This window comes from Malus sylvestris, chromosome 16 (assembly GCF_916048215.2).
Source record: "Malus sylvestris chromosome 16, drMalSylv7.2, whole genome shotgun sequence".
Classification (NCBI taxonomy): Eukaryota; Viridiplantae; Streptophyta; class Magnoliopsida; order Rosales; family Rosaceae; genus Malus; species Malus sylvestris.
In genome coordinates, this window is record NC_062275.1 from 28,040,069 (window position 1) to 28,063,626 (window position 23,558).

The window sequence follows — 23,558 nt, forward strand, 5'->3', positions numbered from 1 at the left end:
GTCTTTGGATAATTATACATCCTCGAGGGGAACAATTCTTTTCAGATATATAGTTAGGGGAATGTGGGACCATGATTTTCCAAGGATGGAGTAAAGCAGATCATAATATGCATAACTTGGAAGTCTTGTCATGGAATCAACAGCCACCCTGCGGAGCTGAATAAAAGGAGCAGCGATGCCATCATCATCCTGTTCCGTAATCAGGAGCGAAGCCCGACGACTGAGATTGACCATGCTTTTTCCACAAGATACAGAAACCTAATCCAACAAGAAATCAGCAAGTTCCCTGTAATCTTGAAGTCCTTACAATCTAAGGATCGGCGTGTGCCACAAGAAATCACACTCCTAAGATGATTCAATATTTACTTCTTATATATCCTCTAGGATTCTCCTGGTTTAATAAGGATTCTATTATCCTAAAAGGTTTCATCCTTGACTGGTATAAACGCACACTTCTTGAGTTCATCTCTGGTAACGTAACTATCACATACTTATTCTCTTGTTCACTGCATGAATCTTATATTGCTTACTAACTTGAGCCTCGGATATCCTTTGACCGTCACACTACAACCCTCCCCCACCCATCCCCCCCCCCGGTCCTTAGGTAACTCATGATTGTTTATTCTTTTACAGGTTACTCAAATTTGTGCATCTCCACCTCCTACGACGGTGTGCAAATTTGGTTCCAACAACGATCAACCACGAGTTCTCATATTCATGTAATATAAGAATTGATTAGTTAGGATAATACAACGTAGTTCTTTGACCTAAGGTGTTATAGTTATCTTGTGGCTAGGTCCTTAATATTTGACTATGTCAAACGCATTCTATTAAAGAGTGTCCACGGCATAGTTGAGGTTAAACTACTTAATCATGTGGTCATATGAATGTATAACAAGGGATCTCTAACCTTCAAACCGTTGAGGAAGAATACTTTATGATATGATTAAGAATCACTAGCTAGAGTATGGATGAGATTTAGGAAGTATGTTCCAAATCATTCAAGTTTATCATATAGGTAAGATAATTACATTGGATAGTAGACATGAATAAACTATCAACCAAAAAACGTTGTCACATCCTGGACTCAACTCTGCCATAGAACGATATTGTCCGCTTTGGGCCCCGATCACACCCTCACGGTTTTTGTTTCTGGGAACTCACATGAGAACTTCCCAATGGGTCACCCATCATAGGATTGCTCTTGTGCAAACTCGTTTAACTTCAGAGTTCCGATGGAACCCGAAGCTAGTGAGCTCCCAAAAGGCCTCGTGCTAGATAGAGATGAGAATATACATATAAGGCTTACCGGATCCTCACCCTTAGGCGATGTGGGATCTTACAACCCACCCCTCTTAGGGGCCTGATGTCCTCGTCAGCACACTTCCGGTCAAGGATTGGCTCTGATACCAAATTGTCACATCCCGGCCTGGGCCCCCACAACATCCTAAGCTCGACTCCACCGTAGCACGATATTGACCGATTTGGGCCCCGACCACACCCTCACGGTTTTTGTTTCTAGGAACTCACATGAGAACTTCCCAACGGGTCACCCATCATGGGATTGCTCTCGCGCGAACTCACTTAACTTCGGAGTTTCGATGGAACCCGAAGCCAGTGAGCTCCCAAAAGGCCTCGTGCTAGGTAGAAATAAGAATATACATATAAGGCTTATAGGATCCTCACCCCTGGGCGATGTGGGATCTTACAATGTGATCAAGAGTAATAAGGGGCACGGCTTCTTGTCTTCTTGCTTTCCTGTGTAAGCTTGGAATGGCTCTTCTTAGGATTCGGGCAACTTAGCTTTGGGTTTTGGTTGTTTCCTAAGTTTCCTATTTGGTTTGTAAGGGAAACTTGGTATTTTCTCTCTCAGACTTCCCAGATGAAGCCACAGAATATGGCTTGGACTTTATGTGCTCTCAAGCAGCCCAAAGTATTTTGCAACCTTAGTTCCACATAGGCCTGGTAAACTTCCATGACCATCCACACGACGATCTACTCGACAAGCCCTGATATGTGGATTGGGCCCACTTTAGCATTTAGCGTAGTTGGCGTGATTTATTTGTTGGAAATGTGCCCTAAAACCAATCATATGATGATACTTTGCGGACATTTCACATGTTAAACTAATCTAGTTTAATATCAAGGGCAAAGATTATTGTTTAAGCCGTCTCATATAAATGTTATATGCTTAAACGATAAGTCCAAGGAATATGTAATTAGGAGAATATGATTTAAACAAGTTAGATTACTGAGACCATTCTTTTTCGTATACATATCCTAAACGTTCCTGATCATAGGATTGCCAATTGGGCATTGACAGTCCGTTAAGATCAGTACATGCTATGTCTTCTCTTAGTGAGAGTGACTAGTCTCGAGTCATTGGTGTGTGTGACATCAAGACAAGTACGTAGGTGCTCAATAGAGAATAAGTTCACTGAACACGATCAACAAAGAGTTCTCATATTCATGTCACATGAGAACTCATGGTTGGGATAATGAAAAGTAGTCCTTTGATCTGAGGCATCATAGTTGTCTTGTGGTTAGGTACTTGATCCTTGATTATGTCAAAGTCACCCCATCCGCGGGTGTCCACCGCATCGTCGGGGTTAAGCCACTTAGCCATGGAGGCAAGTGAATGCGCAACAAGGGATCTCTAACCTTCAAACCGTTTGGGGGAGAATACTCTATGATATGATTAAGAATCTCTGGCCAGAGTATGAATGAGATTTAGGAAGTCGTTCCAAATCACATTCAAGGTAATCATATAAGCACACAAATCACATTGGATAGTAGACATGAATAAACTATCAAACCAAACAATGTGGTCAAGAGTATTGTATTAGAGAAATACCGTATTGCATTTGTAATCCTAAACTGAATAGGTTCTCCACCTCTTCTGATTAGCTTGGGTAACCATGATATGCTGCTAGGTGTCACTCATGGTTTGTGGAAGCCCTAAACGTGTATAATCACTAAAGGGAGAATTGAAAGTAAGTTTCAATTCACAATCGATTTGAAATGGTTTTAATTTCAATTTACAATCGATTTGAAATGGTTTTAATCGCCCACTGCCTCGCTAAAAGAAACCTAATGGATCGTACACCGTGTAAGGTGGAGATTGAAGAAACAATGGAGATGAGTAAGAATAATTAAATGGTTTAATTATTTATGGCAAGGATTAATTAATATGTTAATTAATCAAACGAATAAGTTCGTTAAAGACCTCGGGATAGTTTTGGACCTTAAGGCCCAATGGGCTTCGAACGTTAAGCCCATTGACTTAAGTTGTATGACAACTTAATGAGTAATGATTCACAAAGGCCCAATTAGCCCAATAATACCCTAAGGCCGGCCATTTAGAGATGGAGTGAGTTTTGGACTTATTTACAAGTTTGCCACTCCAACGAATTAAGGTATAAATATTACTTTATAGCCAAAATTCATTTAGTGTTTTCTTTTGGGGAAAGCATGAGAACATAAGCTCTCCTTTCTCTCTAAAGTGGTCGGCCTCCTTGGAGGGTTTAGCTAGCAATCCTACTACTTCAAGGTCACTCATTTCTTCTCCAATCTAACCTTGGTGAAGAGACTTAGAGGTTCTCAATTTTGGGAACTTGGAGAACCATTTTCATCCATCCAAATCCATAGATCTAAGATGCAAGGAATGAAGGCCCTCTCTTTGGGTGATTAGCCTTTGCTTATGCAAAGAGGAATCTACAAAGGTATAATTTCTCAACTAACAAATGTTGTTTTAAGTTGAGTCAAGGTTCACCAATCTACTAGGCTTTGAATTTAATGGGTAATGTTTTGTTTTAAGTGCATGCAAGCATGATTCCGCCTTTAATTTGTTAATTGTATGCTATAAATGTTGCTCAAATGAACATGTTTTTCACAAAATTTCCTTTCATTATTTACAACGCTAACGTCATAACATGGCTCAGCGTGTTAAATATGCATGGATGTGGATGGGTTTGGCATGATTACACAAACGTCCAATTTATAAATTATTATTTTATTGGCGTGGCGTGATTGTAGATTCACATACCCCTCGTTTTCGCACTTTTGCATGAATTAATGCTGGACTTGTGACGGTTTACAATGATTGTGCTTTGCGACATGATCTGGGCTTTTAGGTAAGATTTGTTTTCCATAACAACCGAAAAGGAAAAAAAAAACAAATCAATCTAACGTTGAAATTCAGAAGGAGTGACTCGCCACGAACATGATAAGAAGGTGAAGAGAAAATTCCAAAACCTTCACTATATATTGCTTTCATTCAATTGATAAAATTAAGAAGCGCACTAAGCATATCAAGCTATTCATCGATCGAAAACCCTAATTCTTTATTCTTGGTATCTTTGCGTGATAAATTAGATTGTGAAACAATTTCTTCCCTTATTGCCTCAAAGGCAAGAGCAGTGTGAGGTCACGTATCAATCTCAGTTGTCATCTTTACTTGCGTGAGGCAAGATCAGTGTTTGTACGTAGGGTATACAGGTTTGGGTGATAAATCCTCAAATTTACATTTTTCTCTATGATTGCATAAAGCTTGTAAAATCCAATCAAGTCTCACTGACGTTTTTTGTTCATGAGCAATTCTGCATTGCAATGGAGGCCCTCCTCTCCCTCCCTCCAAAGCATGGGTTTACAGTTTTTTATTTTCTTTTTTAATTCCGCGCAGTTTTATGTCTTCAAGTTTTGATCTTTATTTATTTTTTATCAGCTATAATCCATTTCATTTGATGTTTAAAAGCGTCTATATTACACTTATTCAAGATTCTTTTTTTTTAAAGGGGAACAATTGGTGGCAAACTACGGTTATCCATCCCTTTTGGGGGCTGGAAAGACTCACAAAGGTATTTCAACCTCCCCCTGACCACAAGACTATTAGATGTTATAAAATTTAATGGCTAAAAAGGAACAAAAGGATTTGTCAAAATAGTTGTCCCTTGATGCTAACCCCCATATACAAATCATGTATTTTATTAATCGTAATAATATCTATGATATAATAATTATGAACTAAGTCAGAATTTGAAAAATGCATTTTAGCTAAAATGATCCCTAAGATTAGTATAACTCCTCACCTTGATCCCTGAGATTTGAAATCAATATAATTGGTCTCTGAGTTTGTCCACCGTCAATCATTATGATCATTCTGTGAAAAATATCCGCTAAATAAGGATCAAAATAACAAAAATATCTTCAATTTAATAAACAATAACCCAAATGATTTGACAAAAATTAAGGGTACTTTTGTCATTTTATTCTTATTTAATTGAGATTTTTAACAGAATAATCAAAATGATTGATAGTAGACAAACTCAAGGACCAGTTCTATTGATTTTAAATCTCATAGACCAAAATGAAGAGTTATGCCAATCTCAGAAACCAATTTGGCCAAAAAAATCTTACTAGAAACGAATAATTGTATGTAGTATATGACAAAGCATAATGCAAAACTTAACAACACGCTGTATCAAGCTCGCCTTGCAGCGCTAGTGAGAAAAGAGCTTAATTTCCAAGGACTGCAGCTGAAATGACCAGAACTAGTGAAAGAATCCCTTGCCGGAGTACTTCTTAAACTCGAGCACTGCCCTTTCGAAAAAGAAAATGAAGATAAAGATGAAGAGCTTGAGTTCCGAGGCGAACTTGACGATGCCATGAACTCAGAATCAGAGCTGCAAAACTCGACCTTATCAAACTTATCTAAGCCACCATTGTGTTGCAAATTGTTCTTACGTTGTTTTTTTGTCTTACTTTTTTTACTCCAAAACTTGACCCTATGCAGAGGGCTTGTTGGAGGCTTATTAGTATGAAGCTGCTGATCAATGCAGGGCTTGGGTAGCCCTAAGCTGAGCACAGCCGGGGGAGGGCTTATTGGTGGAATTGCTTCTTCTTTTGGCGGATTCCGTGGTGTTCCTGGCTGCATTTCCCAGTCAAATGGAACCCCTTCAGTGCTCCTGCAGTAATAAACCCTAGAAGAGCAACCCAATGGGGATGAGGAGTTTCTTAAGAGGTTTCTGTTGAACAAAAATTCTTGATCCCCTCCAAGTACCGAAACTCCTTTCGTTTCCATTTTCCTTCGAGGCTCATAACCCATTATTTCGAATGAAATTGAGGACTTGAATCGATGTGTTTCGCAGTTTTGTTTCCTGGGTTTTCGAGGCAGTGATGAGAAGTTTGAGGGAAGTATTGAGTTTATAGAATGGTAGTGTATAAATATAGAGAGATTTGAATCCAGTTTTGAAGGCATGTGATAGTGTCTTAGGGTGCATGATCCTCTTGTTTTGATGATTGAAGATTGATTGGCAATCTAAAAAGTTAATTTAAGTTAATTTATGTTAATTTATATGCAATGTACTTGTGATTTATTTGAATATTGCAAGTGATATAGGTAAGGAAGGCAAGGAGAGATAGGAATATTACCTTTATTCTTAAGCTTACGTTAAACACGCATCCAATCAAAAGCGCTATTGGTGTTGGGCGGCCTGTCTTGCATGTGCTATTACCAAACGCTTAAGACAAGTCACCTTTGCTTCTTATTTACCACTTGCCCTTAGTTTTGAAGGCAATTTGGATGGAACTTGCCCTTAACGACACATTTGCCCTTAATTTTGAAGGCAATTTGGATGGAACTTGAAAAACTCAACGGTAGGGGGCAAATTGGCCACTTTAACATAGTTCAAGGGATCAATTAGCTGGAAAAAAAAATAGTTTAAAGAGGACATTGACACTCATGTGATAGCTCAGAAGGTAAAACGACAGTTTACCCTTATTATATTGTGCATATGCGACCTCTAATTACCTAAAAAGGAAATAAATCGACAATTATTGGACAAAAAATTTGAGTTCACAGTCATATCACTGTAGTGTTACAAAATTATGTGTTATTCAAAAATCGAAAAAATCAGAATCATCCATTATTTTTTATCAGTGACAAGAACAATTTACAAAAAAATAAATCTCGTTAACATGACATTGATATTCAGTTGTAATGTTGTCGTTTCCAAGTCAAATGGAGCTCATGCACACGACCATATGCGCAAGAGAGAATTTTTACACAAAATCACGATGTGTCCCTAATCAACATATTATCTAGAAGTCTAGAAAGTTAAAAATGCCCTTTTTTTGGTTTACAGTGACAAGAATAGATAATCTGTTGTGTTTGTAAAAGCATCATTGATTCAATGAACCGTAAAATCACCTATAAAGTTGACTTTTCATGTTTTGTGTTTCTTGCATTTTTAATTCCAATAATATTATTTTTGTTGTAAACATTCCTAGTTTAAGTATGATTGTGTAAATCCTAGATAAGATTTGATTCTAGTTATCCTTTCCTATTACAACTTGTATTACTTGGAGAAGAAAGAATATCTTCTCTCCCTTTACTACTATAAATAAATGCACAATGTAGGAGGGATAACAACACACACATTCCCCTACAATTCTACAAACACACATCTCTCTCCTCTCTCTCTCTGCCGCCGGCCCTAGTCCCTCTGTCAGATAAAATAGACCACAACACGTTATCAGCACGCTCCTACCGCTGCGCTTAGGAATCTGACGTTGGAAATTTTTTCTGCATCAAACCAGTTCATCCATATCATCACGCAATCAGGTTCTTTCCAAACAACGGCTTTTAACTCGATATTTTGCAAGCCCTGATAGCATGAACATTCACCATGATGCATGACCCAACTTTACGTTTTACGTATTTTAGATTCTACATAAATTGTGTATGCTTCATCATCAAAATTGCTACAATTATGTGAATTTGATATTTGCCATGAATTGAATCTTACATATGTACATGCATTGAAACTATTATTTGCATATGCATCAAAGTAAATATGTGATTCATTGAATTATATATGCATCTAATTAAAAAAAAAAAAAAAAAAAAAAATTTAGGGCTGCACACAGCAGCCCATTCCCCTCTTCTCACCCCGTGGGCCTATAATCCCAACCAAGGGTTCTCGGCCTATATTTTTAGGCCCCGAGATTTTATTATTTAATTTTTTTTAAAAATAATATGGGTTTTTATGTTTTCACCCACACTTTAATTTGGCCCCGAAGACCAAAAATAAATTAATTCACTTATCATTATACAATATTTCTGCATATATTCTTTGCATATTTGTTTGCATATATATTTGTGTTTGCCTGCAGGAATATATGAACCTGAAGTTCATAATTACTTTGAAACCCGAAGTTTCTTATACACATGCCTTGTTTGAAAACCCGAAGTTTTCACTTAAATATATCACCCATGAAAACCCGAAGTTTTTCATGCAAAATTAAACCAATACATGTCTATTAGAACCTGTATGTTCTACTCCTATGTGAATGGATTGATTTTTCTCCATTACACTAACCACATCTTGTTCATTCATTTTGTGATAGGAACATGTCGAATTTGAACAAACTCGACTTCACCGCTTTGGAGGTTTCTGGAAGGAACTACCTCAAGTGGGTTCAAGATGTGAAGCTCCACCTCACTGCAAAGAACTTGCGTCCTGCTATTGAAGAAGCAACAGATAAACCTGTTGGCGAGGCTGAAAAAGCCACTGCTATGATCTTCATTCGAAGACATATCCATGACGCTCTACAAACTGAGTACCTTGCTGAGGAGGATCCACGTGCATTATGTGTCGCTTTGGCTGATCGTTTCGATCACCAAAAGGACATATTCTTGCCTGAAGCAAGACACGACTGGCAGCACTTGCGCTTCCAAGACTTTAAGTCTGTGAATGAATATAATTCTGAAGTTTGTCGAATCCGATCACTTCTCAAGTTTTGCAATGAAACTTTGACTGAAGAGGATCTCCTGGAGAAGACCTACTCGACCTTCTCTGCTTCTAATATTGTCCTGCAGCAACAATATAGAGCTCAGAAGTTCACTAAGTTCTCGGATTTGATCTCTGTTTTACTTCTTGCTGAAAAGCAGAACCAGCTGTTGATGAAGAATCATCAAGCTCGACCTACTGGGGCTACTGCTGTGCCTGAAGCACATTATAGCACTAATCAGCACCCAAAACGCCAAAAGAGGCGTGGTAAGGGCGGCCAGAAGCCATCCCACCAAGGTCAACAGAGCCAAGGCCCATCCAAGGGAGGAAACAAAGCCCAGAAGCGCCCAAACCTCGCTCCCAAGGCCCCGAACTTCAAGAATAAGGGCAAAGCACCTGCCACAATGAATGACGATATGTGCTATCGTTGTGGTTCCAAGGACCATTGGTCCCGTATTTGCCGTGCTCCCAAGAAGGTTGTGGATGCATATCATTCTCGTCGTACGAAGTTTGAATCAAACTTCCTGCAAGTGGACGAACCGGAGACTACAAAGATGGAGGTTTCTGATTTTCAGGAGGATACCACTCCTATGGAAGATTAGACTCTTAGACATAGACTTATTTTTCAGTTAAAATAAGACAATTGGGGCCGAATTCCACCTAGTGGCCGAACCCCACCTTGTTTTTTGGTTGATTTTGAACAATTTTCCTTTATGTTTTGGATTATTAGTTGGCGATTTATTTTGGATATTAAGTTTTTTCCTTGAATAAATGAAATTATTTTGAATTGATACTTGTTTTTATAAACTTTTATGCATGTGACCGATTCAAATTAATTTTTCATTCTAGGTATGACTAGTGGGAAAGTTAGTTGTCTGGCAGATAGTGCAACCACGCATACTGTTTTGCGTGAACGCATCTATTTCACTAACTTCGTACCTAAGAATGCACCTCTGACAACCCTCTCAGGCCCATCCAACCTGATCGAAGGATACGGTAAGGCACGTATAATGTTGTCCAATGGTACAATCTTGACCATTGCTGAGGCACTCTATTCTCCACGTTCCGGAAGAACGTTACTAAGTCTCAAGGACATTAGAGATAACAATTACCACGCTGAAACCCACGTAGAAAACGGAGTTGAATTTCTGTGTGTAACTTCCTACGAATATGGCCAGAAGCGTATTCTAGAGAAGATGGAGCGTAACCCGAGTGGTCTGTATACTACGACCATACGCCCCATAATGCCACTATGTGGCCGGCCCTACCACAGGGACCGCGCACGAAATTACACTTTGGCATGATCGTTTGGGACATCCTGGACGAATAGCGATGCGCCGTATCCTCAAAACTTCACACGGGCATCCACTAACCCGAAGCTTAGGTTCGATCCATGAAATTGCATGTCAAACATGTTCTATGGGAAAGCTTATTACTAAGCCTTCTTATGACAAGATTCGTTCGAATCCTCCCATTTTTCTACAACGGATTCAGGGGGACATTTGTGGACCGATTCAACCTCCCTGCGGACCATTTAGATATTTTATGGTTTTGGTTGACGCTTCTACACGTTGGTCACACGTGTGCTTGTTGTCCAAAGGGAACGCTGCATTCTCCAAACTGTTGGCTCAGGTTATCAAGCTCAGGGCTCACCACCCTGATTATCCGATCAAATCTATTCGATTGGATAATGCTGGAGAATTCACATCTAAAACTTTTGATGACTATTGCATGTCGGTTGGGGTTGAAGTTGAACATCCTGTACCCCATGTTCACACCCAGAACGGCCTGGCAGAGGCTTTCATTAAGCGTTTACAAATGATTGCTCGATCGTTGGTCATACGTACCAAGCTCCCGATCGCTGCTTGGGGCCATGCAATATTGCACGCAGCAAAGTTGGTCCGCATGAGGCCTGTTGCGACACAACCATTTAGTGCCCTTCAGTTGGTCACCGGATGCGAACCCGACATATCGCATCTGCGCGTTTTTGGTTGTGCGGTCTATGTGCCGATCTCGCCGCCCTTACGTACAAAAATGGGGCCTCAGCGAAGGATGGGAATCTATGTCGGATATGATTCTCCTTCGATTATTCGTTACTTAGAACCTTTGACAGGCGATCTGTTTACCGCTCGTTTTGCGGATTGTCACTTCTATGAGACAGTCTTCCCGTCGTTAGGGGGAGATAAGAACGTCAACGTTCCAAATGAACGACGCGAATTATCGTGGACGACTCCCACTTTGTCTCATTTAGATCCCCGCACCGCTCAGTCTGAAGCTGAAGTGCAGCGCATATTAGATCTCCAGAGCATAGCTCAGAGCATGCCAGATGCTTTCACCGATCTAGCGCGCGTGACAAGATCACATATTCCAGCTGCGAATACGCCTGCAAAGATGGATGTACCAAATGTACGACGGACTACCCTCCTGGAAGCCCGGGACACCAATTCTGGTGATCCACGTACATTAGCGGCTAGCCAATCATCTGCCCCTACACAAAAGCGTGGCAGACCCCTTGGTTCAAAGGATTCACACCCCCGGAAGAGGAAAACCACGGCACAAGGTCCTGAAGAGCCTACCGTGAATCCGACTATCGCTTACTCATTTTACCCAACTCATGAGGAAATTCTAGATTATGGAAGCGTCCTTGAAGAGACGAATCCTCCTCCCGAGAATCGTGAGATTTCGGTCTATTATGCTAGCTTAGATGATGTGTGGCGTAGAAATGAGATGATTGTCGACGATGCATTAGCATTTGCAGTAGCTACTGAGATCATGTTGAGCGATGACATTGAACCGCGTTCCGTTGATGAATGTCGACGTAGAGCTGATTGGTCAAACTGGAAACAAGCAATCCAAGTCGAACTTGATTCACTTGCGAAACGTAAGGTGTTTGGACCTGTAGTTCCTACTCCTCCACATGTGAAGCCCGTTGGCTACAAGTGGGTTTTCGTTCGGAAGCGTAATGAGAAGAACGAAATTGTGCGTTACAAAGCTCGTCTTGTAGCACAAGGTTTCTCACAACGCCCCGGGATTGACTATGACGAAACTTACTCACCCGTTATGGATATGATTACTTTTCGATACCTTATCAGTTTGGTAGTTTCCGAAAAACTGGATATGCAGCTGATGGATGTAGTAACCGCGTATCTCTATGGGGATCTTGATACGGAAATTTATATGAAAGTTCCCGAAGGACTTACATTGACTGGTTCAAATATTTCCAAACCCCGGAACACGCTCTCAATTCGGCTGAGGCGTTCACTATACGGTTTGAAACAATCCGGAAGAATGTGGTATAACAGTTTAAGTGAGTATTTGACTAGTCAGGGATATGTGAATAACGAACTATGCCCTTGTGTGTTCATTAAGAAGTCACATTCCGGATTTGCGATTGTTGCAGTATATGTCGATGACATGAATCTCATCGGAACTCCTGAAGAGCTCGCGAGAACTGCTTCGCACCTGAAGTCGGAATTTGAGATGAAAGATCTAGGTAAGACTCGATACTGTCTCGGTCTCGAGATAGAGCATTGTTCGGATGGAATCTTAGTACATCAATCGAACTACACCCAGAAGGTGTTGCGCCGTTTTAATGAGGATAAAACGAAGTCTTCGAGTACTACTATGGTCGTTCGTACGCTAGATGCAAAACGAGATCCCTTCCGTCCGAATGAGGATGATGAAGAGATTTTGGAGCCTGAAGTTCCTTATCTAAGTGCGATAGGCGCTTTATTGTACTTAGCTCAATGCACTAGACCCGACATCTCCTTCGCTGTTAATCTTTTGGCAAGATACAGCAATGCACCAACACGCAGACATTGGACTGGCGTGAAAGACATCTTCCGTTACCTTAAGGGTACTACGGATTTGGGCTTATTCTATCCCTACGAATCCTCGAGTGATGCCGCACCCTATGCTCATCGGGTTGATTCTCGCCTTGTTGGTTATGCCGACGCTAGATACTTATCTGATCCGCACAAGGCGCGTTCTCAAACGGGTTATGTCTTTACCGTTGGAGGCACCGCAATATCTTGGAGGTCAACTAAACAGACCTTAGTTGCCACTTCGTCTAACCATGCTAAAATTCTCGCCTTACATGAAGCAACTCGGGAATGCTTTTGGTTGAGAGCAGTAGTGGGCCATATTCGAAGCTCCTGTGATCTTCATCCCGCCGTTAATGCCCCGACGACGATTTTCGAAGACAACGCAGCTTGCTTCGAACAGCTCAAGAAGGGTTACATCAAAGGAGACAACACCAAGCATATTGCGCCGAAGTTCTTCTTTACACATCAACAACAAGAGCATCAGAAGATTGAAGTCATGCAAATCCGATCACAAGACAATCTGGCCGACCTCTTCACCAAATCACTACCGAAGGCGACGTTTCAGAAGCTTGTTCATGGAATTGGTATGCGTAAACTTTCTGAGTTGTAACTTTGCTATTTCTCTTTGGAATTATGTCAAACTCAGGGGGAGTATCTTCTAGATACTTGCTTGATCTTAATGTACTCTTTTTCCCTACGATTAGGAGCATTTTTTCCACTGGGTTTTTGCTACCTAACTAGGTTTTAACGAGGCACCCACCTTGGGCTGGTCATATCCCTGATGACGTCCTGTAGACGTTTCTTTTGACTTTGCATTTCTCACGCATTTTTCCTTAGACTATGGATTTTGTCCCTACTTGGGTTTTTGCCATAGCCTTAGGGTTTTTTAGTGAGACTTACTACTTATGCAAGTTCCTACCTTATTGAGAATAAGCGTTGTTCCTTGGAATCAGTGCCAACGAGTCGACTTCCTCAACTTCTGCATGATGCTGAATCTACCTTGAGTATTTACACACTCAAGGGGGAGTGTTGTAAACATTCCTAGTTTAAGTATGATTGTGTAAATCCTAGATAAGATTTGATTCTAGTTATCCTTTCCTATTACAACTTGTATTACTTGGAGAAGAAGGAATATCTTTTCTCCCTTTACTACTATAAATAAATGCACAATGTAGGAGGGATAACAACACACACATTCCCCTACAATTCTACAAACACACATCTCTCTCCTCTCTCTCTCTGCCGCCGGCCCTAGTCCCTCTGTCAGATAAAATAGACCACAACAATTTTAAACATCTATTTGTATCTCTTCAATAAAAATAGGATCCACATGCGTTAGTTGGTCTTACCTTTATTGAAGAGATAGTATAAGTGATAGTATAAATAGATGGTAAGTGTAGCACTTCAAAAATCTTTTTTGACACTCCAAACTTTCCATAATTAGTAAGAAAATTACACTTGTGAGCAATGTAGAAGAGATTTTAAGATTAAGTACCTAAAACCGCAACCTTTTAGTGTCATTTCAAATTGGTTTTAACCTTTTTAAATATTTCAAACAAGTACATAACCTATTGAAAAGGTACATCCGTTAAGCCCCAATTAAAATTCTGTTAAATTAACTCAGGTTTACTTGTCTCCAAAATTAATAGAAGGTCGTGGAAGCATGGCCTCCATTAACGATCACCACCATCCCTATCAAGTTATAACATCCAAACCCAATGCATAACCACCAACTTCACCCTACAATTCAAGAGGCAACATCAAGAAGAAGATTATGGATGTTGCTGAAATAGTATGGACTCCCATGATGCGACCATCACTATCTTCTCCGCCTATAAAGAAGAACTGGAAACTTTACTAGCCGAAAATCGCCGAATGAGGATATCACATGAGCAAAAACAAGCTCCTTAAAACCCTATCTAAATTATTAGCCCTTTTCTTTTTTAGGAGATTGCCTTCCTGATGTAATTTCAGTTTGGGTGCATTTTCAATTCAATTCAATATATGTTATATCATTGGGTTCCATAATATATAATTTATGTTCGAATTTTAGATTTTGAGGCAACTAATATAATGTTAACCATGATATACTCAATTGGTGGGTTTTTAATATAAAGGTTGGGATGTGGTTTTGGTGGTCGTAGGTTACTAGGTTGAGCTTGGAGTTGGCGGGAGCTTGATATATCCCGACCTTCACGTCGTTTTTTAAGTTATTTTTATTATTAATAGTGTCCATGTAAACTAAAAAGTGGGACACATTGTTGTCATGTGTGCATTTAACGAAAAAAAAACTAAATAGGACTTAACATATGTGAGATTTTAAATAGGTTGAATACTTATTTAGAATATTTTAAAAGATTGATACCAATTTAGAATGATACTAAAAGGTTTAAAATTTGATGTACTTCATTCTTATTTTTATATTTCAAAAAAAAAAAATTGTTAAGGTTTGGTGTTAAGTGGCTGTTGAGTAAGTGTCCACATGTCATAATATTAGCGGCTGATACTTCTGCCGCAGAAATCTTGGGTACAGAAGATTTGAAGCCTTAACGATTACATTACTTAATTATTGAGATTAGATAGGAAGTAGTTAACCAAACTATATTAAACATTCCGAATGGTTGTAATCCAATCCTCTTTAACCGCAAATGACCATTTACCACAGTGATGGAAAGATGTTGAGCTCTTGCATAACGACGTGGGTTCAAATCCCATCACTAACTAAACTAACATCTAATTTAACAAAATTTATCGTTTAACAAAAAAAATAATAAAAAATCTCTTTGACCAAAAAAAAAAAATTAAAAATTCCTCTGTCATCCCATTAATATCTCCACTAACGACGGTGATGTGACAACTTAACTGTTGTGATCAGTCTTATTAAGGGAGGCAGAGAACCCTTATTAAGCAACCGTCAAAATAACAAAATATTTGACATTAATTTACATTATGGTTTCGGGTTTCTACAAAGAGAGAACTTACATATAACAGACAGGTCTACTATCACCGTTGCATCTCGTTCTAATAAAATAATGACGTGTAAGTTTATCAAGACATGACATTGAATTACCGGATCGGAAAGCTTTTTGTGACAGTGAACTCGTTCTATATAAGCTGTTATTCTATAAAAGGCATCCGTTGTGAAGGTAACAAAAATCAATAAGAACGATAGCAAAGAACAAATGAGAGATCTAGTACAGTGAGAGGAGTTTGCAAGAACAAGCACAAAGTAGAGATGAAAATACAATGACAAGCTAAAACTCGATTAACCGGAAAGCTATATAATAATCACACGGCAATACAGATTAATAGCCTTCTAGGTTACAGTCACATACCGAATGAGTGTTGTGAATACTTCGGTCAGAAAAAAGTACAGAATAGTTTACATGCTTGTTGACATTCATCTCCAGGCTTGTTAATTTCTTACCCCCTGAACATCAATCAAGAACAAAATCAGAAGAATGTGTAGCTAACATCGCACTTCTTACATTCGTTAGTTACTTTGCCAAGAAGCGACCATTAGCACAGTATAAAAATGTCTGTCTGAGAGGGTGAAATTGAGGCTGACATCTCAAAAAGCATGGTCATGAACGATCTATTGGTAACAAGTAAACATGATCCCGAACTTACGCAGTTTTTCAATTCATACATAAGATGATTAGGACTTTAAAGAGCATAGAAAATTATGGGGAAACTCTGGACGAACATATGTGAATCAGAAAAACCCTAATCCACAATTTTCAAACCAAAACCACACTCCGAGGATCTCCATGCAAGACGTAATATTGGATGCACTTGCTATGCCATTATTTAAAATAAGACTATCTATCCTTTGTTTAACACAACAAATTTTAGATAAATTTATCCCCGATGGAAGCTCAATCTTAATAAAACCTAAGGATTAGAAGAAGTTTGTATAAAAATCTTATTTTTACCTCAGCAGGTGATGAAATATTAGAATCCCTGCCAGAATTCAAATGGCCGCCATTCAGATTCCTACATAATTATGCATAACCATATAAATATCTACTTCACAGAATGAGTAAAAGGAGAAGGGCAATACCTTGGCCTCTCGGACTTGGCCAATTGCTTAGACATTATGGATGCCTGCAATAAAACCAACTCTCTATGTTTATTCCTGAACTAAAAACATAATAAACAGTTGAATTACACTGCCGCAAATGTCTAGTCTACTCTACTTGCACAAACTGAATGGCAAGAATAACATTCTTGAATGGGAATATAAATTCTCAAAGAAATTCGAGCATTTGAAACAGAACTAGAAAGTTGGAGATTCAGCTCCTTGGAACATTGCAACTTTGTGCACTTTTCTAGTGACACTATAAAAATAAAAAGGAAACTTAAATAAATAAAGATGAATAGATGGAGAAGAAGTCCATCTAAGCATATTCTACGAAAAAGCATCAAAAGGTAACCAAGTCATAAGATGTCAGACAATATAGCATGTCATGTTGTCCGACTGCGGATAAAAACTGTTGATTAGGTAGAATCATTGAATATGAGGTCATGATCCACAGCCTGGCAACTAACATGCCAAATATCCGGGCGGGGATCATTGTTCTATATATATACATATGAGTAAAAGGATGAGACCTGCTCTTGAATTATGCTCCTTGCCTCGACAAGTTGAGCTTCAAGCTCAAGCTCCCTCTCGGTTACTTCAGATGTAACCTCTGCTTCTTTTTGTGCATCTTGCAATTGAACCATACGCTCCTTCAAATTTATAACATAAGAAACAAAAGCCATCAGTATTTCATCTTTTTGCAAGATTCATGACAAACACTTATTAATGGAAAACAATCTACCTTTATGGAAGCCATCTTATTTCGAAGATTTTCTTCTATTTGATCTCTAGCCATGTGAAAAGGCAAGTCAAAGACATCCTGCAAGAAGTAAACTCAGTGATATAAATAGTCTTGAACCAATGAAACATTTCATCCATGCACCATTTAGAAAATGTAATACCGTCCTCCCACCCAATGGAGACTGGGTGTGGTCAGTTTCAACTCGTTCATTTACATCACGGGACTGCTTGGACAGCCCATTTGGAGCATTTATGAAATCACGCATATCAACCTATAAGGCAACCAATCCAGTATAAGTCACGACCCATTGACATATGAAGAAAAAGAAACTGGAGACTTCCCTCAAAAAAATATATGACGAAAAGTATGACAAACATGAAATTAGTATGGTGTAGTAAAGATGTTGGATAAGGGGAAGGTGCTTCCTATGTGCTGATTAGAGTCCCCACTTACCAAGCCCATATTCAACATACTCAGAAACTTGATAAAATTAAGACGTTGAACTCCTATCACAAAAGAATCCACAAATTATGATATATCTATGCAGATACAGATCAGTTTGCTACATGGCACAAGGATAAATGCCCATAAAAAAAAAAAAAGGATAGAAACAGACAAGTAAACGGGGACCAAAGAAAAGATTACAAATTAAAGAAAAAACAGAGGGATAGGAATTAAAATGCTATGAAGAAACATGATGCAGAAGGAGAAAACTAAAGGCTGCCACAATAGCATTGACTTACTGATCCTAAATATTCAGGCAGAAAAAGCAGAACTTTCATTATATACGGGGTGTCCTAAAAACCGACTTAACATCACCCCAAAGTAAACTAGGACAATAGTTCCAACAAACCAAAAGCACATTAACAGGCCCTATCCCCCATAACCCTATGTATGGCTTCTGCTGCCAAACTCAAGCACAGGAAATTACGCTCTTGATTTTTAATCTGATGTACATAGCTCAAAGAGTTATGCTTCAACATAACAATCCATGTTTCTAGCACTATTTTTGGTATTTTCCCCTCACCTACAGGAACAGGAATATTACACAAAATTGACCTATTTAAATTGTTGGTAGGACTGGAAACGATGAACTTGCATCTTCAATAATTCTTTATCATGAAACAGCAAAACACAAAAAGACCAAAAACAGGATGAAAAAAATAAAGGGAGCTTTAACAAAAAGGGCTTGGGCAAAATTTATTTTAACCAAAAACCATCCTATAACTTTATTTAATGAAAAGGGCTTAAACCTTAATGAAATGACATAAACTTTAATGAAAAGGACACAATTTTAATATAATAAAAATAAAACCAAAAAAAAAAGTAATAAAAAACCAACGCACAGGACCCTGCGCTTGCATGACACACTCTCCCTCATCTCCCTCACCATTTCTTAAACTGAACACGAGTATTCCACTATTTCTTAAACTGAACACAGACTTTCTGAAAACTGAACACAGGTACTATTTCTGAAAACTGACACGGGTACTGTCACTATTTCTTAAACTGAGTACTAGTACTATCTCTTAAACAGAAAACTGACTATTTCAACTGAATACGGATACTACACTATTTCTTAAACTAACTATTTCTGAAACCGAACACGTTTGATCAAATAACAGAGGTAGCAGGTAAGCTGCAAAGTCAAAAGCAAGTGCAGTTGCATGCGCTTTTTTTTCTTTTTTCTTTTTTTTTTTTTTTTTTTTTTTTTTGAGAAATCTTGGAGATCTATTACAAGAAGGAATTTTACAAGGAATAGAAAATGGTACATTCAAGGTTGAACACTTCAAGAAGGAACTTTACAAGGAATAGAAAATGGTACATTCAAGGTTGAACAATTTATATTGGCTCCTGATCATGAAGATAAGTAAGGGCTATAAGGATGAATTAAGAGCTGTAAGGGGGCACATGGATCTCGTCCAAAAATGTCTTTGATGGTTTAAGTAACCACTGAAGATAAAACCTTTCAAACTGGAGTGCTTATGGGGTGTGTTTCGTGGTTGAGAGCATATGGATTGGACAAAATGAAAAATGTGGTGAATTTGGTTATGCTAAATCTTTTGACCCTTGATGATATATTAACCTATTAAATGCTGCAGTTCAGCTTCTTAGCCTCAAACTCTTGTTTCAAGGCTTCCATCCGTTCAACTAAAAGCCATATTTTCCTTTTGTAGATTCAACAATTTCTGGTTGATGGTAGCAGCATTTCCATCACCCTCCCCAAACGATCCCTTTTTCTGTTTGAGTTTATTCATACACTTGGTAGCCTTTTCAGCTTCTTCATCGTATTTTAGCCTTCCCTCAGCAGATTCATCCATTATTTCCCTACTCGTAAGGTCGAACTGCCGCTTGAGAAGGTCGCCTTCGTCGGAAGAAATGGAATAGTCGATGGTACAAAGCAGCAAATAGACGGCAATTCCTAGAAACATGACCAGCACCAAACCCACCAGCATTTTCTTGTTGCACTAGCTTTTGGTAAGATGTTTTTTGTTTTTTTTTTTTTTCTTTCTTTTCTTTCTCTTGTCCTTATCATTAGTAAAGTTATTAGATGAGTTTTAGTTAAAATTCAAAGTTTTGAAGCCCTTTTTATTAGTTTTTCCAAAAAATGCCCATGGCAGTCGGTGAAAATATTTAAAGATGCTGCATATAAAAATATGTACACCTGGTGAAAATTGGGAGTCATGACCCACAAAACTGACTATAATGATTAAGATTACCTGCATGGATCGTAATAATGCCTTTAAATCGGAATTCTCTGCCATTAATTCTTGATTTTTTGCCTCATAAGCATCCACCTGGAATAATGTAAAGTCAAAATTTGACAAGAAAGTGGTTGCAAAAAGCTAAATAAGTCAATTAAGCTACATACAATCTTTTTATGAAAATCATTATCAGCCCTCTTTCCATTCCATGTTCCACGCTGCCTCCCTTCTTTCTGTTTGCACGTAACATTAAGGGAGAGAAGCAAAATTAGGAGGATGAACTTGATGTTGTAAAAGGTAATTAAGGCACCATTTGAGTACCTGAAGCAAATTCATTATCTCCATGCCTGATCTAGATTCCTTCTTTTTCTCCATCAACACTTGGTTTAGCCTCTCCTGAAATTAGAACGGCATCACTCTTACTTTCCAAATCTAATATCTTGTCCACTCATGTAATCATCGGTCGTCACATATAAAATCCAATTTCTCTAAGCCTAAGGAAGCCAATATGTTCTCCTCACAGGATACGTATACATGTAGATGTAGGAAATATTATACCTGCAACTTTATGTACTCCTTTTCTTTTTTCTTCATCTCATGCATTTGTTGAGTCCTAACTTGCTTTGGCAGCATCAACATAGCAATGATACTTGTCAGAATTTTTGTCCATTTTGACATAGTAGCTACCAAAATTCTGAAAAGAAAGTTCATTAAATTCAAATGTCCCAACCTGATTGCCAATGACCATCCTCTGAAACTCATCTCGCTCCTGCTGTAGCTTCTCAATTTGGGATTTAAAAGCTGCTGTAGCTTTAGCTTCCTAATCAAAGAGAATTCCCAACGAATCAATAAAAAAACAAGACCAATACAAAGTACTTCTTTTAAAAGAAATGCAAGTTTCTAACCGTTCGTGTAATGGTTGCTATCTCCCTGTCTTTGACTTGTAACTGCCCCTCAAGCCTCTCAACTTTAGCTTCTAATCTTGATATGTCTGACAATAGCCTATAACAATATAGAAAGCAAAGCAATGGTATCACTCGGTACAATGAAATTTGAAAACTTTCACTAAATTAAAGGTCCATACATATTGGACAAACATCTTTTAACACGTTTTTAACAGAATTACTTGTCGAAGGGATCAATCTCACAAGCGGCTCGGCAAAAGGATAAGCAACACAATGCGCTCGATCAAATACATAATAACAGTAAATTAACCCAAATTTTGTATAAAACCCCAACGAGAACAAAAAGGCGGAACTTTGTACACGTTTTCCACTCAAATTGTTGATTCAGAGATCTAAGTCCAAACAAATAAGCATAAGTCTTAGAAAGAATCATACCGCTGTCTCTGTTCGTTAGCGGACTCTCGAAATTCAACATCCCTTTGTCGCTGCTGAACCAAGGCATACATACAATTGCAAGTCCGAGCAACAGAAACCTACCAAATTACAGCAGATACAAATTTAAAAAAAAATCAAATAAAATAAAATAAAAAAATAAAACCCCAAAGAAAAAGAAAAAAGATGGGATTTTTCTGGAGCAAATTATAAAACCAAAGCAAAACTGACCGGATCCTTTGCGAAGAGATCGAGCGACGCCGGGAATCCGAAGGTAACAAGCGTCTGATTCAAATACTTAATGCAATGCTCCAAATTCCCCACATCGGCAAATGCGAACTCACTGAAGCACAAAAATTCAAAAACCCATACATATATACACACACAATGCCCATAATACATAGGTTAAAAACCCTAGAAATGGAGGTGGGGAACTGACCCGTTTGGGATGGCAGACTGAGGCGACGGCTGCACCAAAACAGAAAGATATTGTGAGAAAATGGAGGATAAAATGGAAGTGCATTTGTTAGGGTTTGGAGGAATAGTACTCTAAGATGGAAGTCTGCATCCGTCGCTGCCATTGTCGAAAGCAGGGAAGCTCGCACATAGAGAAGCCAGAGTGAGAGTCCCTCAGTAGATCTGAGCAGTGTTTCAAATTTTTTTCGGACTTGTTTTGGATTCAGGGGGTTAGTTTCTTGATATTCGCCTGTGGAACGGTGTACTCAAGTTTCGTGTATCCACCAATAGAATTGGGGGAACTTGGGGTGGATCAGTTTATAGAGTGACGTGTTGTATTTTAATTGCCGGGTTTTGATGTGATGGCTTTGTTTCAGTGCAGGGGATCTGAAGTAAATGGCGCCAGTCTCCAGACGGCACAAAAGGCGTGAGCGAAGTGATCATGGTTGAATGTTGAATTTAGGACCCTCCTATAACGTGTGTTGGTTTATATCGTAAGATTATTCTGTTTTTGTTTTGGCAAAAGGTAAAATTTTATTCCCAACAAACAAGGTAAATTACGCTAAACTACTTTAATTATGGGTTGAATTACAATCTCATACCTTATGTTTTAAAAATCACAATGTCATACTTTATCTTACGAATTTGTTGCAATGTCAGACCTCTATCAATTTGTCTATTAATTTATCTATTAAATACTAATATGACTTGAGGCAGAGCTTACTACCAGGTCCAATTGGATAAAAAAAATTAATTAAATATTAATTAAATAAAGAAAATATTTAAATATTTTTATAAAAAAGACATGTGGGACCCACCCCTTCTCTTTCTCCTCTCTCCTCTCACATTCGGTTTTTTAGGGATTCTTCCTTTCTTCTTCCATTCTTCACCTTCATCCTCCAAATTTCACAACCCATTACATCTTTTTTCCATAAATTCAAATCGGCTAAGAGAAAAAAAAAAAACAAAAATTCACCACTCTTCCCTTTCTCCAGAAAAAATTCACCTTTATCTTCCAAATTTCACCACTTTCCTTCTCTCTCCCCAGAGCAAGATAAATTTTGAAGGTAAAAAACCCAGATTTTCTTATGCAAGTGGGTCTCGTCAGGCATGGGGACGAGGTCAAATTTGAGGATCTGGAAGGAGAGGAGGTAGAAGGCCAAGATGCGGGGGTCGAAGTAGAGGTAGAAGATGTCGCTGGCTAGGGCAACGAGGATGATGGCGATGAGGAGATAAAGCTTGAGGTCATTCTCAATTTTGAAAATGATGAGGAACCCGTCGTCGTAAATGAGCGACCCATGAGTTATCTTGATGTTGTTAAGCAAAATTGGGGCACCAGAGGGTAGTGTGGTGACAGAAAGTGAGTGTTCGGAGAGTAAAGTTGGGATCTTGATGTCGGGGAGGGATTTGAGGTTTGGACTGTGGAAGATGAATGCGGGTGATGGGTTTGTAGAGGGTGGGTTCAGCGGTAGGGATTTGGTGAGGAGGATGAAGAAGAGGAGCTCCATGGGAGAGAGGTAGAGATAGATGAGCAAAATGACGCCATTGGAACAAATCAGGAGAAAGGGAGAAAATGGTAGGGGTGGATCCCACATGCTTTTTATAAAAATATTTAAATAAT

The 23,558-nt window shown here is 38.7% G+C and overlaps 2 protein-coding genes across 4 annotated transcripts; both read right to left on the reverse strand.

The window, feature by feature from the left end:
* Nucleotides 1–5,209: 5,209 nt before the first annotated feature.
* On the reverse strand, nt 5,210–6,218 carry LOC126608431 (uncharacterized). The gene has a single exon (XM_050276301.1). It carries the CDS (start codon nt 6,101–6,103, stop codon nt 5,480–5,482), a length of 624 nt encoding a protein of 207 aa, XP_050132258.1. The 5' UTR covers nt 6,104–6,218; the 3' UTR covers nt 5,210–5,479.
* A 9,533-nt stretch (nt 6,219–15,751) lies between these two features.
* LOC126608432 (uncharacterized) lies at nt 15,752–22,185 on the reverse strand. 3 transcript variants are annotated; one of them, XM_050276303.1, is made up of 16 exons: nt 22,030–22,185; nt 21,921–21,949; nt 21,713–21,824; nt 21,485–21,582; nt 21,050–21,146; nt 20,875–20,964; nt 20,703–20,765; nt 20,466–20,540; nt 20,312–20,377; nt 20,160–20,237; nt 17,600–17,710; nt 17,440–17,517; nt 17,228–17,347; nt 16,677–16,720; nt 16,549–16,576; nt 15,752–16,043 (listed from the first exon to the last, which is right to left on the reverse strand). In XM_050276303.1, exons 1-16 carry the CDS (start codon nt 22,060–22,062, stop codon nt 16,029–16,031), a joined length of 1,137 nt encoding a protein of 378 aa, XP_050132260.1. In that variant the 5' UTR covers nt 22,063–22,185; the 3' UTR covers nt 15,752–16,028. The 3 variants fall into 3 exon arrangements, with proteins under 3 accessions (XP_050132260.1, XP_050132259.1, XP_050132261.1); XM_050276302.1 differs by having other exon boundaries at nt 16,549–16,609; XM_050276304.1 differs by lacking the exon at nt 16,549–16,576.
* Nucleotides 22,186–23,558: the final 1,373 nt, after the last annotated feature.

What these genes read in the sequence shown, in the direction of transcription:
- LOC126608431 (XM_050276301.1), bottom strand. Translation starts at nt 6,103, where the DNA reads ATGGGTTATGAGCCTCGAAGGAAAATGGAAACGAAAGGAGTTTCGGTA.
- LOC126608432 (XM_050276302.1), bottom strand. Translation starts at nt 22,062, where the DNA reads ATGGCAGCGACGGATGCAGACTTCCATCTTAGA. An exon ending in CAGTCTGCCATCCCAAACGG is followed by an intron (nt 21,825 to 21,920) that starts GTCAGTTCCCCA and finishes TTTGTGCTTCAG; the next exon opens with TGAGTTCGCATTTGCCGATG. An exon ending in GGATGGTCATTGGCAATCAG is followed by an intron (nt 20,766 to 20,874) that starts GTTGGGACATTT and finishes ATGCTGCCAAAG; the next exon opens with CAAGTTAGGACTCAACAAAT.